Here is a 15,115-nt window from a genome sequence, read left to right as displayed (position 1 = left end):
GTGAGATGGTATCTCATTGCGATTTTAATTTGCATTTCTCTGATAATTAGTGATGTTGAACATTTATCCATATGTTTGTTGGTTGTTTGTATGTCTTCTTTTGAGAAGTATCTGTTCATGACCTTGCCCCACTTTTTAATGGGGATGTTTTGTTTTGTTTTTCTTGTTGATTTGTTTAAGCTCCTTATAGATTCTGGATATTAGACTTTTGTCAGATGCACAGTTTGTAGATATTGTCTCCCATTCCGTAAATTATCTGTTTACTCTGTTAATTAGTTTAATTAAATCCCATTTGTCTATTTTTGTTTTTGTTGCATTTGCTTTTGAGGTCTTAGTCATAAATTCTTTGAATATGCCAATGTCCAAAGTAGTTTTTCCTAGGTTTTCTTCTAGTATTTTTATAGTTGCCGGTCTTACATTTAAGTATTTAATCTATCTTGACTTAATTTTTGTCTATGGTGAAAGGTGGTGTTCCAGTTTCATTCTACTGCATAATGCCTAGCCAGTTTTCCCCCACATAATTTACTGAATAGGGTGTCCTTTCTCCATTGTGTGTTTTTACTGACTTTGTCAGGATCAGTTAGTTGTAGGTATATGGATTTATTCTGGGTTCTGTATTCTGTTCCATGAATCTTTGTCTATTTTTATACCAATACCATGCTGATTTGGATACTGTAGCCTTGTAGTATACTTTGAGTTTGGGTAATGTAATGCCTCCAGCCTTGTTCTCTTTGCTTAGGATTGCTTTAGCTAATTAGAATTGTTTTTTTCTAATTCTGTGAAAAAGTGATGTAGGTAATTTGGTAGGAACTTCACTGAATCTGTAGATTGCTTTGGGCAGTATAATCATTTTAACAATATGGATTCTTCCTCTGTATGAGCATGGGATGTTTTCCCATTTGTTTATCATCTATGCATTCTTTCATCAGTATTTTGTTATTCTCCTTGTATAAATATTTTACCTTATTAGTTAAATGTATTTTTAGATATTGTATTTTTTTGTGGCAAATGTAAGTGGGATTGAGTGTTTGATTTGGTTCTCAGCTTGAGTGTTGCTGGTGTATAGGAATGCAACTGATTTTTTTGTGCATTAGTTTTGTATCCTGAAACTTTACTGAAGTCATTTATCAGGTCTAGGAGTCCTTTGGAGCAGTCATTAGGCTTTCTAGATATAGGATCATGTCATCAGCTAGCAGAGATAATTCTACTTCTTCTTTTCCTGTTTGTGTTACTTTTATTTCTTCTTCACACCTAATTGCTCTGACTAGGACTTCCAGTAGTATGTTGAATATGAGAAATGAGAGTAGACATCCTTGTCTTGCTCCCATTCCCAGGGAGTGTATTAGTCCATTTTTACACCGCTATAAAGAACTGCCAGAGATAATTTATAAAGTAAAGAAGTTTAATTGACTAACAGTTCTGCATGACTGGGAAGGCCCCAGGAAACTTGCAATCATGGCAGAAGGGGAAGCAGGCACTTCTTACATGGCAGCACATGAGAGCACCTGTGAAGGAGGAAGCGTCAAACACTTAAAAAACCATCAGATCTTGTGAGAACTCACTGTCATGAGAATAGCATGGGGAAAACTGTCCCCATGATCTAATCACCCCCAACCCCCGACACGTGGGGATTGCAATTTTCGATGAGATTTGGGTGGGGAAGAACTCCTCAACTATGTTTTGGAATGAGTTGGGGAAGAACTCCTGCTCAGTGTTTTGGAATCGTTTCATTCAGATTGGTACCAGCTTCTTTGTAGGTCTGGTAGAATTTGGCCATGAGTCTGTCTAGTCCTGAATTTTTTTTGGTTTCTAGATTTTTTATTACTAATTCAATTTTCTAACTCATTATTGGTCGGTTCAGCATTTTAATTTCATCCTGATTCAATCTTGTGAAGTTGTGTGTTTCCAGGAATTTATCCATCTCCTGTAGGTTTTCTAGGTGGTGTGCATAGAGATATTCATAATAGCCCCTGAGAATCTTTTGTATTTATGCGGTATCAGTTGTAATGTCACCCTTGTCATTTTTTTGATTATGCTTATTTGAATATTCTCTCTTTTTCTTGGTTAATGTAGCTACTGGTCTATCAGTGTTGTTTATCATTTCAGAGAACCAACTTTTCATTTCATTGATCTTTTGTATATTTTGTTGGTCACAATTTTATTTCATTCTGCTCCGATCTTTGTTAATTCTTTTGTTCTTCTAGCTTTGGGTTTGGTTTGTTCTCATTTTTCTACTTCCTTTAGATGTGACATTGGGTTGTTAATCTGAGATCTTTCTATCTTTTTGGTGTAACATTTAGCAGAATAAACTTTCCTTTTAGCCCTGCTTTTGCTGTATCCCAGGGATTTTGGTATTTTGTTTCTATTTTCACTTGTTTCAAAACATATTTTGATTTGTGCTTTAATTCTTTTGTTTACCTAAAAGTCATTTGGCAGCAAGTTGTTTGTCCCCCCCCCCCCCCCCCCCCCCCCCCCCCCCCCCCCCCCCCCCCCCCCCCCCCCCCCCCCCCCCCCCCCCCCCTTGGTTTCCATGTACTTATGTGGTTTTTGATAGTTCCTCTTGGTATGATTCCTGATTTTATCCCACTGTGGTCTGAGAAGATGCTTGATATGATTTTGATGTTTTTAAATTTATTGAGATTTTCTATATGGTCAATCTTATAATCAATTTTAGAGACTGTTCCATGCACAGATGAGAAAAACATACTTTCTGTGGTTGTTGGGTGTAGTGTTCTATGGCATTTACTGGGTTCATTAGGTTAAGAGTCCAATTTAAGTCCAGATTTTCTTTGTTATTTTCTGCCTCAATGTTCTATCTAGTGCCATCAGCATGGTGTTGAAACCCCCCACTATTATTGTAAGTCTGTCTGTCTCTTCTCTTACGTCTAGTAGTATTTGTTTTCTAAATCTTGGTGCTCCAATGTTGAGTGAACATATATTTAAAATAGTAGAATTTTCTGATTGAGTTGAACCCTTTATCATTATATAATACTCTTCTTTGTCTTTTTTTTTTAATATGGTTGTTTTAAGGTCTCTTTTATCTCACACAAGAATAGCAACCTTTACTCTTTTTTGTTTTCCATTTGTGTGACAGATTTTCTCCATTCTGTTACTTTGAGACTGTGGCTGTAATAATATGTGACATTGGTCTCTTGAAAACAGTAGATGGTTGGGTCTTGTTTTTTTTATTCTAGTTTGCCAATCTATGTTTCTCAGGTGGGGCTTTTATGCTGTTATGTTCAAGGTTAATATTGATATGTGAGGTTTTGTTCCTGCCATAGTGTTAGCTAGTTACTTTGTAGTCTCAATTGTGTAATTGCTTTATAGGATCTGTGTACTTTGGCATTATGTGTGCTTTTATGGTAGCAAGCATCGTTCTTTTGTTTTCATGTTTAGAACTTCTTTGAGCTTTTCTTGTAGGACTGGTCTGGTGATGAAGAGTTCCCTTAGCATTTGCTCATCTGGGAAAACTTTATTTTTCCTTCATTTATGAAGCATAGTTTGGCAGGGTATAAAATTCTTTACCGACTATTTTTTTCCTTAAGAAAGCTAAAAATATACCCCCAATCTCTTCTTGCTTGTAAGGCTTCTACAGAGAAGTCTGCTGTTAGTCTAATGGTATTTCCTTTATGGATCATTTATCCCATTTTTTCAGCTGCCTTCCTTTGAGATTTTTTTTTTCGTGTTGATCTTGGATAGTTTGATAATTATAGGCCTTGGTGATTATCATCTTGTGTAGTATCTTGTGGGAGCTTTTTTAATTTCTTATATCTGGATGTTGACGATTCTAGCAAGGTTAGTGAGATTTTCCTGAATTACTCCCTCAAATATGTTTTCCAGGTTGCTTTCTTTTTCTACTTCTCTCTCAGGAATACCAAGCAGTTATAGGTTTGCTCACTTTACATAATCCCATATTTCTCAAAGGCTTTATTCATTTTTCTAAATTCTTTTTTATTTTTGTCTGATTGGATTAATTTGAAAGACCAATATTCAAGCTCTGAAATTCTTTCTTCTGCTTAGTCTAGGTTATTGTTAAAGCTTACAACTGTATTTTGAAATTTTTTCAGTGAATTTTTTTCGTTCCAGAAGTTCTAATTGTTTGGGGTTTTTTGTTTGTTTTTTTGTTTTTGTTTTTGTTTTTGACACAGCTATCTCATCTTTTATATCCTGAATTGTTTTTCTAGTTTCTTTGTATTGGATTTCAACTTTCTCTTGGATCTCATTGAGTTTCCTTAAAATCCATATTTCGAATTATTTATCTGCCATTTCAGACTTTTCATTTTTGTTAGGACCTATTGCTACAGAGCAAATGAAATGCTTTGGAAGTGTCAATCCACTCTGAGTTTTTTTACTGCTAGAGTTCTTGCACTGATTCCTTCTCATATGAGGCAGCTGTCACTGTTTATTTTTTTGTTTGCTGTCATTTGGATAAGACTTTTACATTTTGTAATTCTTTTTAATCTTGTGGGTATGTTGTATGTTGTGTATGATCATTTGGCCTCCTTTCCAGGTGCTTTCAGAGGACCAAGGTGCTGTATGGGTCCTTCATTGTGGATAGCTTTTGTGTGGTGGCTTTCTCAGATGCTGCTTCTTGTAGCAATGTATTCAATGTATGAGCCAACACTCTATCTACTGTTTGGCTGAGGGTGTGGAAGTCTCATCACATGCACTAGCACTCAGCCCTTCTGGCAGCAGGTGTTTTATTTGTTGGTGGAGTTCAAGCTCTAGTCCAGTAGGTGGCACTTACGAGTAAGAGCTGGCCCACCCACAGGTAGATTGTTGGAGCATGCTGAGGTCTTTGGGGAAGGAACAGTGGGGGAAGTGCACCAGCTCCAGGAATGCCAACTGCTTCCCGTATCACACCATGTCACAGGGCTCACAAACTTCAGTTCATAAAGACTTTTTCCTTTGGTTCCCAGCTGCAATGTGGCTATGGGCTACTGATATACCATTTTGGCAGCTACCACTAAGATGGGCTTGGGGCAGAGCCTCTTCCTCCAGTCCAGAGCGGACAACTCTGTGGCTTGTCTGTCCTCCATTGCCAGGATGCTGCTGTTTTGTGTAGGGTCAGGGAGTTGGGCCCTGCCCTTTGTGCAAGCCCAAGCAGCACAGGCTCACTTTCAGCAAGTGTGGAGTCACTACAAAAAGTGTGATAAGTGCTTTCTCCAGGTGCACATATACCAGCCCCCAGCCAGGAGAACTACTACTGCATCCTCAACAGTGCTAAAGGTGGCAAGGGGCGGATGATTCCCTTTCTACAACCCTTCCTAATCATCAGTTCTACCCCCTTCACCAATTGGTGCCACTTCCTTCATTTCCTTTGTCTCAAGGGAGACTTTAGTGGGCTGTGCTCCCCATTCCCTTCAAGGCAGCCCACCAAGGGTGAGATCTCCAGGGCTCCCACAGCTCCACAGGGACCCACCAGCCCCCTGTGTTTGCCAGAGACAGAGTGGGTTGTGGGGTATGTTTGTGGGGAATCTTGTGGTGTGGTGACTCAAGGGCGGAGATTCCCTGGGCAGGGCAGTGTCCCACCACAGGTGCACAACCAGCATGACTCAGTTCAGCCATGTCAGTTCAGGTCTGAGGGGAGTATAGGCATGCTTAACATGAGCTGGCCACTTGGTTCTCTGCCCCTGGAAAATTTCCCCAAGTCACCACTGACAGCATTGCCCTTGATCTAGAGGGGAGAAGGGCTCCCCAACAGTTTGACAGTCAGTGAATTGTTCCAGGGGTGAAGGGAGCAGAGAAATACTCCCACTGCCCCTTACCAAAGGGTTTTGAGTTCCTCAGGGGTCAATCTCTGCCAGACCCTTGCTGCTTTTTTTTTCCCTGTATCTCAGCTTTTTCCCCTGGGCACTCTGACAGGTCCTGGATCTCTTCTGTCAGTTTTTCATTTGGAACTTGTCCATTCACAGGTAACGTTGATCTTTCTGAAAAGTTCTGGCATCTGATGTCACTAGACAGGCATCTTGAAAACCAGAAGCTTGATGGTAACTGTTATAGAACAAAGTGAACACACTCAATGCTACTGAACTGTATACGTAAAATAGGTTAAAACAGTAAATTTTATGTTATGTATATCTCACGAAACACACAAAAAATGAAATCCTGCTCTGCCTATACCCAGGAATAGTCTTCCATTGTCCCTGGGGTGTTGATATAATGATCAGTCTTAATGCTTTGAGAGAAGTCAATTCTGTTATCCCTTTCTAAAGCCGCTCTTTCAACAGTGGAGAGGTGAAAACAAGAATATTACTTAGGAATGCCTTCTGTTTGTGTAGCACTTTATGTTTGAAGGAAGGCTTTTATGTGGGTAATTCATTCAATCCTCATAGCAGGCTTGTAAGGTCGGTAGTGTTGCTCCCTTTTAATTGATGGAAAAAAGTGAAGACTGAGAGATTAAGTTGTCCATGATTACAGGGCTATTAAAGGTTGCAGAGGTTCAAATATTTATCTTCTGACTCTGTAGCCATTGATTTCCCAAAGTAGAGAAATAATTGTCAACTTACTATGAGCTTTACATTTAAAATGCCAAAAACTAGGTAATATTCTTGTTAAACTGAATAAAGAAAAGAAAAAGAAAAATAGCATCATTAACTTCCCAGTGACCAAGGAATAATGATTATTCTGAATTTATGCTCTAAATCCTATTAACATATTTGTGGCTTTTTATACTGCTCTATTTTCAAACTTTGGTCACGTTTAAATTCTGCTTGGCTCTTTGTATTTTTAGACTTTAGCTTCTGAAAATATGCTCTAATTTAGGGTTGGGGGAGCTTTTCCCCAAAACTTACTGTTTTCAGTCATAGCTATTCAAATTTTCATCTAAATTTTCAAAATAAATATATGATTCCAATAAAAATAAGTAGCCAGGTTGTTCTCTCATTGTTATGCAAGAACTATTTCACTTTAGGTCTTAAATTTCATTTTTTATTGCTCTCCGTGGAGTGGATGGTTAATGTAAATGGAAGAAACCTGGCATCACACCATCATTGGTCTTAGTGACTTTATGAGTTCCCCCTAGAGCGAATAGCTGGGTCAGTGCAACCTCCCAGTTCTCAGCATGCAGCTAGCATTCATTTTCCTTTGAAGCCTGCCATGGATAAGTCAACTCAGAGCCTCAACTTCTCTGCTTCAGAATGCTGACCTAGTAGTTTTCTCTGTTGCTGGGAAGATGTGGTACTGTATGTGTCTCATGCGTCCATGTGAAGAGACCCCCAAACAGGCTTTGTGTGAGCAACAAGGCTGTTTATTTCACCTGGTTGCAGGCAGGCTGAGTCCGAAAAAGGAGTCAACAAAGGATGGTGGATTATCATTAGTTCTTACAGGTTTTGGGATAGGCGGTGGAGTTAGGAGCAATGTTTTGCAGGCAGGGTTTGGATCTCACAAAGTACATTCTCAAGGGTGGGGGAGATTATAAAGTACATTGATCAGTTAGGTTGGGGCAGAAATAAATCACAATGGTGGAATGTCATCAGTTAAGGCTATTTTCACTTTTGTGGATCTTTAGTTACTTCAGTCCATCTGGATGTATATGTGCAGGTCACTGGGGATATGATGGCTTAGCTTGGGCTCAGAGGCCTGACAGTATGGAAGAGGGGTGGCATTGATACCCCATCACTGTGAACAAGCCTCCCTTAATTTATTAACTGATAACATAAATAACACTTCCTAAGGCAATATGCAACAGATTTCTCACTGTGGTAGTATTCTGTGAAAGAAATTGAGATTTCCCACTCCTAGGTCCTTCCCTCTGTACAGAACCTGTAAAGTCTTCACCGACAGGTTACACATTGAACATTCAAAGAGACGGCCCCTCTGTTTCCTCTTTCAAGTTGTTTCAGCTACTGTGAGGTGAAAATACTGTACAGTCCAGCTTACCGTTGCATTTACTGCACATATTCTGAATTCAGGTCTCTCACCTCATATACGTGAAACTCTTTGGAAGCATTCACTGCACTTTAAAAAGTTTGCAGCATGTTGGGACTCTCTTCTCTTGTGTTTTGCCATAAAATTCATAAGCCAGGGTTCCTTGTGATGAGTGCAATGGAAAAATGAAGTACTTTCATAAAACATGACTCACACCTATAATTTAGGCAACACTCCGGAAGCTTTACCCATGTATCTGGCTTATTGCTTCCATTCCCATAGCTTACATTTATTAAGCACCTACTCTGTGTCAGAAACTATGCTGAGTATTTCATGTGCACTACGTTATTTAATGCACATCATAGACCTATGTGGTGGCTACTAACTTATTCTCATTAAAAAAAAAAAAAAAAAAAAAAAAAAAAAAACCTGAAATGTAAAGAGATTAAGCAGGCACATAGTGAGTAAGTGGCTTATGTCAACTCTTTCTTTCCTGTGTCAATTGTACTGCTGTAACTCAAATAGATCATTGTATTACCTTTTACAATCCCAAGTTAAAGAATTTCCAGAATCAGGTTTGACATCTCCTATCAGTGCCTTACACACTTTAATATTCTCTTCTCTCAGGAGGGGGAGGTTCCAATTTTCATATTATATTCGTATGTTTTACATCTATCATTATTTTCCTCTCAGCTTTCTCGTCTGCATGATTCAAACAAATAATAGCAGACAAATTCTTGTTAATATTCTTCCAAGATGGTGCTTTCTAATGTCTCAGTTACTTATGTTTCTTTCAACTCAGACTTTATTTGATTGCTCTATATTCTACTAAGGAGTGAATGATACAAAGCAGATACTCATTATTTGTGATTACGAACAGACAGCAAAAAAATCAATGGCAAACAAAAATGGAAAGTTGCCTCATGTTTTGAATGAGACAGACTTTTATTTTTAATGCTGATTAAAACATAAAGAAATGGTAATTAAAACATAGAGAAGAATATTATGAGGACAAGCCTGTTTTTTAGAGAGGAGCTTGGTTTCTTTTTGTTCTGACATTTGTGTAATTTCAACAAAATATATTTCAACCCATTAAGCATTAATTGAATGAGACAAGTATTTATTGAATATCTACTTTGTTCTCAGAATTTATGAAGATTATAGACTCTGTATTAAAAACTGGACCCTGCCCTGAAGAGCTAGAAATTTTGTGAATGAGAGAAGACAAACCTAAATATAATTATATCCAAGGCAGTTCATATTAAATGAACTTCTACCCTTTCTTTCAGTTCTTTAGCAATATCTGACAATCTGTTCACTAAAACTTCTCTTTAATCTGTCTTCCTCTTCAGAGAAGTTTGATTTTGAATTTCAGAAATGCCTACTTTATGCTTTAAAGATTAGAATAAGTTTTTCCTCCATTTATTGCTTGCTTATTGTGATCAATTCTTTAGTTTGAATTGCAATCCTGAGAGATGCTTGCCTCCTACCCACTTTAAGATGCATCTTTATGATCCTCTTATGCCACAGAGTCATCAGAAATTGGGCCTTCCCTCGTGATTCACACCACTGTCCCATTTGGAGTTACATACTTGGAACACAGCATTGAGGATGTGCAGGAGTTAATCTTCCAGCAGCTGGAAAACATTTTGCCAGGTTTGCCTCAGCCAATTGCTACCAAATGCCAAAAATGGAGACATTCACAGGTAATCAACTAATCCAGTGGTCTAAGCACAACAATTTTCTTAATAGGCTAACAGAACTGATGTTACTTCTTTATCTTTTGCATTCTCTAGTAAAAAAAATTAACTATGTGATCTTTGGAGCAAACATGTGTTTGCCCAACACATAAATATAACTTCTGCGGGTTTTATTGTCCTGCTGTTTCTCAACAAGAAGTGCATACAATATTCACCAATGTTATCTTCAAATTCTATCTCAAGACTTACAAACCTTGATATTCTGAGGTCTTCTCTTCAGACAAGGCAGCTTATATCTCCAAATGCAGCTGTTTCTTTGGGCTTCTTCTACGTCAGTACTGTGGATACTTAGAAACCACTATAACTTCCCAAAATTTTGCAATATGTCAAATTAACCTTGTAAGTGTATTTTGCTACCACAATTTTCATTTTTATTAAGTTTCCACTTTGGTTTTGACTGCTGCCAGCTGAGCTCTCTGTGGGAGAGAGATAAGTACCTGCATAGGACAGCTAGTTGAGCTGTTTTTCAGGGTTAGATTAAACCTGCTGATCACTCTACTAGTTCAAACTTAAAGCTCCTTATACTAAGTAAATGTTGACTTTTTCTGAAAATTTCTGCATATTTCAATGGAAGTGAGTATTCGTAGAAAAAGTCTTTTGATCCGTAAACTCAGTAGTGAAGTCATTTAGGGGACAATGAAGCAAAGGGCAGATACAGGAGAAAAAGCAGTGAGTTTTCCATTTTTTTCCTGGGATTTCTGAGCTTGTTGACAAACTGATTTACCATCCCTATTGGTTATCCAAGCTGTGAAGCCTTTAGAAAAAGTGGTGTTGTGGGAAGTTGGTTTTGTATATTCTAAAGGCTTTCCAAAATCAGAGGAAATAGTAAATTACTTCCTAAAATATTGCAGCAGGTCTATGTTTTACTCTTATCTTCTCAAGTTAAATTATACAGTGAACCTTTGGGAAAATATTTACTTAAGCATGTCATGGTCACTTTTGAAGACTTTACTTTTTCCTTTTAAAAGCATTGAAAAATCTAAATAGCTATTCTCTTTAAGTGATATTGAACTCAATTTTAAGTTAGCTTGAATAAGAAAACAGGGAAATAATCTTGTTGATACATTTTGAAGCTAGATATGTTACACATCAGGTCGCTTTGTGATTTATAAATACTCCTTTAAAAGAAACATTCGTTTATGAGGTTTCCTCTCATGCCTTTCTTGTAATTTATTAATAAGCTGGAAAAATGGGTTTAAAAATCTACTTATTTCTTAATATTTGATGTGTTAATAAAAATAGATTTGTCCTAACCACAAAATGGCCTAATCAAAGTTGTGCAATATCACAAAATTTAATAAAAATCTTTGAACACAATGTACCTCCAAACCCTAGCAATGATTTTGTTACAATTTGGATGTTGAAATTATTTCACTATATTTACAACTCTGAAGTCATGAAGTCTACATTGGCTGCAAAACCTGAAAAGGAGTAAGTTATCATGCAGACTTAGAAGTTTGCATGTTCCACTATTCATATACTTCTCATAGTACCTTGAGGATCATTTTACAGAACATAACATTCATTTATGGTAGAAATGTGGGAGGGTAGGGGACATATTAGAAATCTCTATACCTTCCTCTCAGTTTTGCTATGAACCTAAAACTGTTCTGAAAAAAAAAAACAAGTGAAGTCAATTTAAAAATAGAAAAAAATCAAATTAAAAATGTATCTAGTGGTAAAGATAAACCCTAAATAGATTATTTTAAATATATATTTTTTAAAAGCAGTCTTATGAGTTTGTTAGTTTTAGAAAAACTATAGTGATGAGCACATGAAGCCTCACAGAGATGAAATAACTTCCTTAAATCCCCACAGGTAATAATGATGAAACCAGTCTACCTGCCTCTCAAGTCCTTCCATCCTCTTCACCCACCTTATATTTCCTGTTGTTGTTGTAACAAATTCTCAAAAACTTGGTAGTGGGAAACAACACAAATTTATTATCTTACATTCCTGGAGGTAAGAGTCGAAAATGGGTCTCACTGGAATAAAATCCAGGTGTGGCCAGGGCTGCATTCCTTTCTAGAGGCCCTAGGAGAGAATCCATTTTCTTGCCTTTATCATCTTCTAGAAACTGCCCACATTCCTCAGCTTGAGGACCCTCCGATCTTCAAAGCCAGCAACAGCAGGTCAAATCCTTCTTCCACTCTGACCTTTTCTTCTACCTCACTCTTGTGATGACATTAGGCCCACCTGTGTGATCTAGAATACTTACGCCATCTCAGGTTCAGCTGACTCATACTTTTAATCCATCTGCAACCTGAAATCTTCCTTTCCATTGACATAACATATTTGTAGGTTCCAGGGATTAAGACATGGATGTTTGTGATAGGGGCATCACTTCTGCCTGCCACACCCTCCTTTCTCCCAAATCCCATGATGGATCCCCTTAATGAGGCATTGTTTCCCTCTTCCTCATAAAACCTCTGGAGAGAGCATCAGCCCTGTAAGACTCAAGCCACCCTAAGGGAGCAGCTGCTATCTGCAAGAGAAAAGAGGAGTATTTTGTGTGGGGACAGTTTCTGATTTCCTTGGGTTGCTCTCCCAAGCCTAGTGCTGTTCCTAATGTCGCATATCCATATCCACAATTGCAGCAGTGGGGTAAAAAATGTTTTCTCATGTATTCATTTGGTAACTCATTTATTCAATAAGCATTTAATGAATGCCTACAATATGCCTAGTACTCTGCTCAGGAAACCCTAGAGACTAATATTTGCTGACAGCCTTCTCCTAAGACTCTAAATTGAAGTTTGTCTTGGGTAAGATAATGGTGCATTCTTGTGGGTATTGCTCTTAGGAAAGAGGCAGGTGAAGAAAGAAGGCATTTTTTGAAAGACTTAGGAGCTGTTTCTGTGCATCCCATTTTTAATTTGAATAAAGCACTTGAGTAGGTGGTTCAAACAAACAGAAAAGCAATGGCAGATTTTTTGTGGTTCTCAGTTCCTCCCTTTTGCAGCTATTTGCCTTCCATAATTTAAATGTTTAGCCAGTTAATATGACTTGATGCTTAGTCGGTTATGCATTGAATTAAGGTTTCTGTAACAAGTATGATATATTAACTCTTTCACTAGAAGCAGAATTACTGAAAATGTCTTTCCATGTACCTTGACAGGGGACATTTAATCAGTTTGATAACCCTGATACTCTGACCATTATTTTATGCTGTGCTTTCCTTCGTTTCAGTGTCTAGCATGATGTCCTTCTCAAACTATGGTAAATTTCTGCATTCAGGTTTAGCTCTAATTTTCCCCATCTTTCTTCAATTCCAGAAAATGTTAGTGGCCCTTTTCCTTACTTTATTTAGCACTGTCATGATTACTTTGTTTTTTAGTCTCCAAATGTACATTCAAATACCAAAGAAATCAGGAGAGGAACTTAGGGGGAGGAAATGAATGAATACATTGAAATTCAATATCTTTGGAAAAATAAATGGATGTGGATGTGGACTACCTTGTAAGCTTGTACAGTACAATTAGAAATCAGTTATCTTCTATAGTTATATATCTTCATTTAATACTTTGCCCTGAGCTTGTACCTTTTCTCTTTCTTTTCTTTTCTTTTGTTTTTTTGTTTTGTTTTGTTTTTTTCAGAGGGAGGATCTAACTCTGTCACTCAGGTTGGAGTGCAGTACATGATCAGAGCTGACTACAGCAGCCTGCCTCAAACTTCTTAGCTCAAGTGATCCTCTCACCTCAGCCTCCTGAGTAACTGGGATTACAGGTGCACACTACTGTTCCTGGTTAATTTTTTAAAATGTTTGTAGTCACGGGGTCTTGCTATGTTGTCCAGGCTGGTCTCAAACTCCAGGACTCAAGTGATCTGCCTGCCTTGGTCTCCCAAAAGTGCTGGGATTATAAGCATGAGCCACCACACCTGGCCACAAACAGTATTTAAAATAACTCCAATCTTTACTGGTATCTCTTATAGAACTTTAAAGAATTTCCAAAATTTATCATTCACAACTCTTTGGGAAAGCTCTCCTCATTCCTTGTATGACCCTCTTATGAAAACTCCTTTGAATCCTCTCTTTGCTCCCTTGATAACCTACAGAAACTTTTGCTGACAATCAACCATGTAGGCTTATAATTTTTTCTTTCCTTTCTTCAACCTTCCATTCACATTCTTCACTTTTGACTCTATCCTTTTATTCCCCTCCCACCTCTTAAACAAGGAAGTCTTTGCCCTTTTCAGTAAAAGTTTCCATTTGGTTCCTTCGGGCCTTTTCCAGCTGATTACCTTAGTTACCCATAGTACTGCTAGGTGTTAAAAGGAGTAAGAGAGAAAAGGGGAAATGGGCAATGGCTGAAGGCCAGAATTTTTCTTACAGATTTTGTTTGGTGGAGGAAGTGGGTGTGCACACAGAAGAGCTTGAGACCACCCGTACGCTTACATTATTCCCTCATGAAATTAATTTCTGGTGAGTAATAGTGTCTAATTTCAGCATTGAAAGGTCAGGTGGTAATTGATATTTTAATTTTTTCTTGCTTTTTCCAATGCATTTTCTTTTTCTTTTTCTTATTTTTTAACTTTTAAGCTCAGGGGTACACGTGCAGGTTCTTTGTATGGGTAAATTTGTATCATAGGGGTTTGTTGTACAGATTATTTTATCACCCAAGTATTAAGCCTAGTACCCATTATTTCTCCTAATCCTCTCCGTTCTCCCACCCTATACCCTCCACCCTCTGATAGGCCCTAGGGTGTGTTGCTCCTCTCTATGCGTCCATGTGTTCTCATCATTTAGCTCCCACTTATAAGTGAGAACATGCAGTATGTGGTTTTCTGTTCCCGCATTAGTTTGCTAAGGATAATGGCCCCCAGCTCCATCCATGTTTTCCTGCAAAGGACATGATCCCATTCTTTTTTATAGCTGCATAGTGTTCCATGATGTATATGTATCACCTTTTCTTTATCCAGTCTATTATTGATGGGATTTTAGGTTCATTCTATGTATTTGCTATTGTGAATAGCACTGCAATGAACATATGTGTACATGTATCCTTATAATAGAACAACTTATATTCCTTTGGGTATGCATCTAGTAACAGGATTACTGGGTTGAATGACATTTGTGATTTTAGGTCTTTAAGGAATCGCCACACTGTCTTCCACAGTGGTTGAACTGATTTACAATCCCACCAACAATGTGTAAGCACTCCTTTTTCTCCTCAACCTCACCAGCATCTGTTATTTTTTAATAACAGCCACTCTGACTGGTATGAGATTTCATTGTGGTTTTGACTTGCATTTCTCTAATGATCAGTGATGTTCAACTTTTTTCCATGTGAATCTTGGCCATGTGTATGTCTGCTTTTGAAGTGTCTGCACATGTCCTTTGCCCACTTGTTAATGCGGTTGCTTTTTTCATGTAAATTTGTTAAGTTCCTTATAGATGCTGGGTATTAGACCTTTGTCGGATGCATAGTTTGCAAAAATTTTCTCTTATTCTATAGGCTGTCTGTTCACTCTGTTGATAGTTTCCTTTG

At 37.8% G+C, this 15,115-nt stretch overlaps 1 protein-coding gene across 4 annotated transcripts in view; it reads left to right on the top strand.

The window, feature by feature from the left end:
• RNLS (renalase, FAD dependent amine oxidase) overlaps window positions 1–15,115 on the top strand; it is a 419,665-nt gene that overhangs the window by 279,228 nt on the left and 125,322 nt on the right. For 2 of the 4 annotated variants that reach the window (XM_050805148.1, XM_050805147.1), the window contains exon 6: window positions 9,400–9,575. The exons of 1 other annotated variant lie outside the window; for it this stretch is intronic. In XM_050805148.1, the coding sequence (XP_050661105.1) occupies window positions 9,400–9,575 (176 nt within the window). The remainder of the gene's footprint in view (window positions 1–9,399; window positions 9,576–15,115) is intronic. One more of the 4 variants, XM_050805151.1, reaches the window with a different exon arrangement.

The sequence above is a fragment of the Macaca thibetana genome, chromosome 9 (genome assembly GCF_024542745.1).
Source record: "Macaca thibetana thibetana isolate TM-01 chromosome 9, ASM2454274v1, whole genome shotgun sequence".
Lineage (NCBI taxonomy): Eukaryota > Metazoa > Chordata > Mammalia > Primates > Cercopithecidae > Macaca > Macaca thibetana.
Note: the sequence above shows the minus strand (reverse complement) of the source record. Positions and strands in the feature narration are given on the sequence as shown.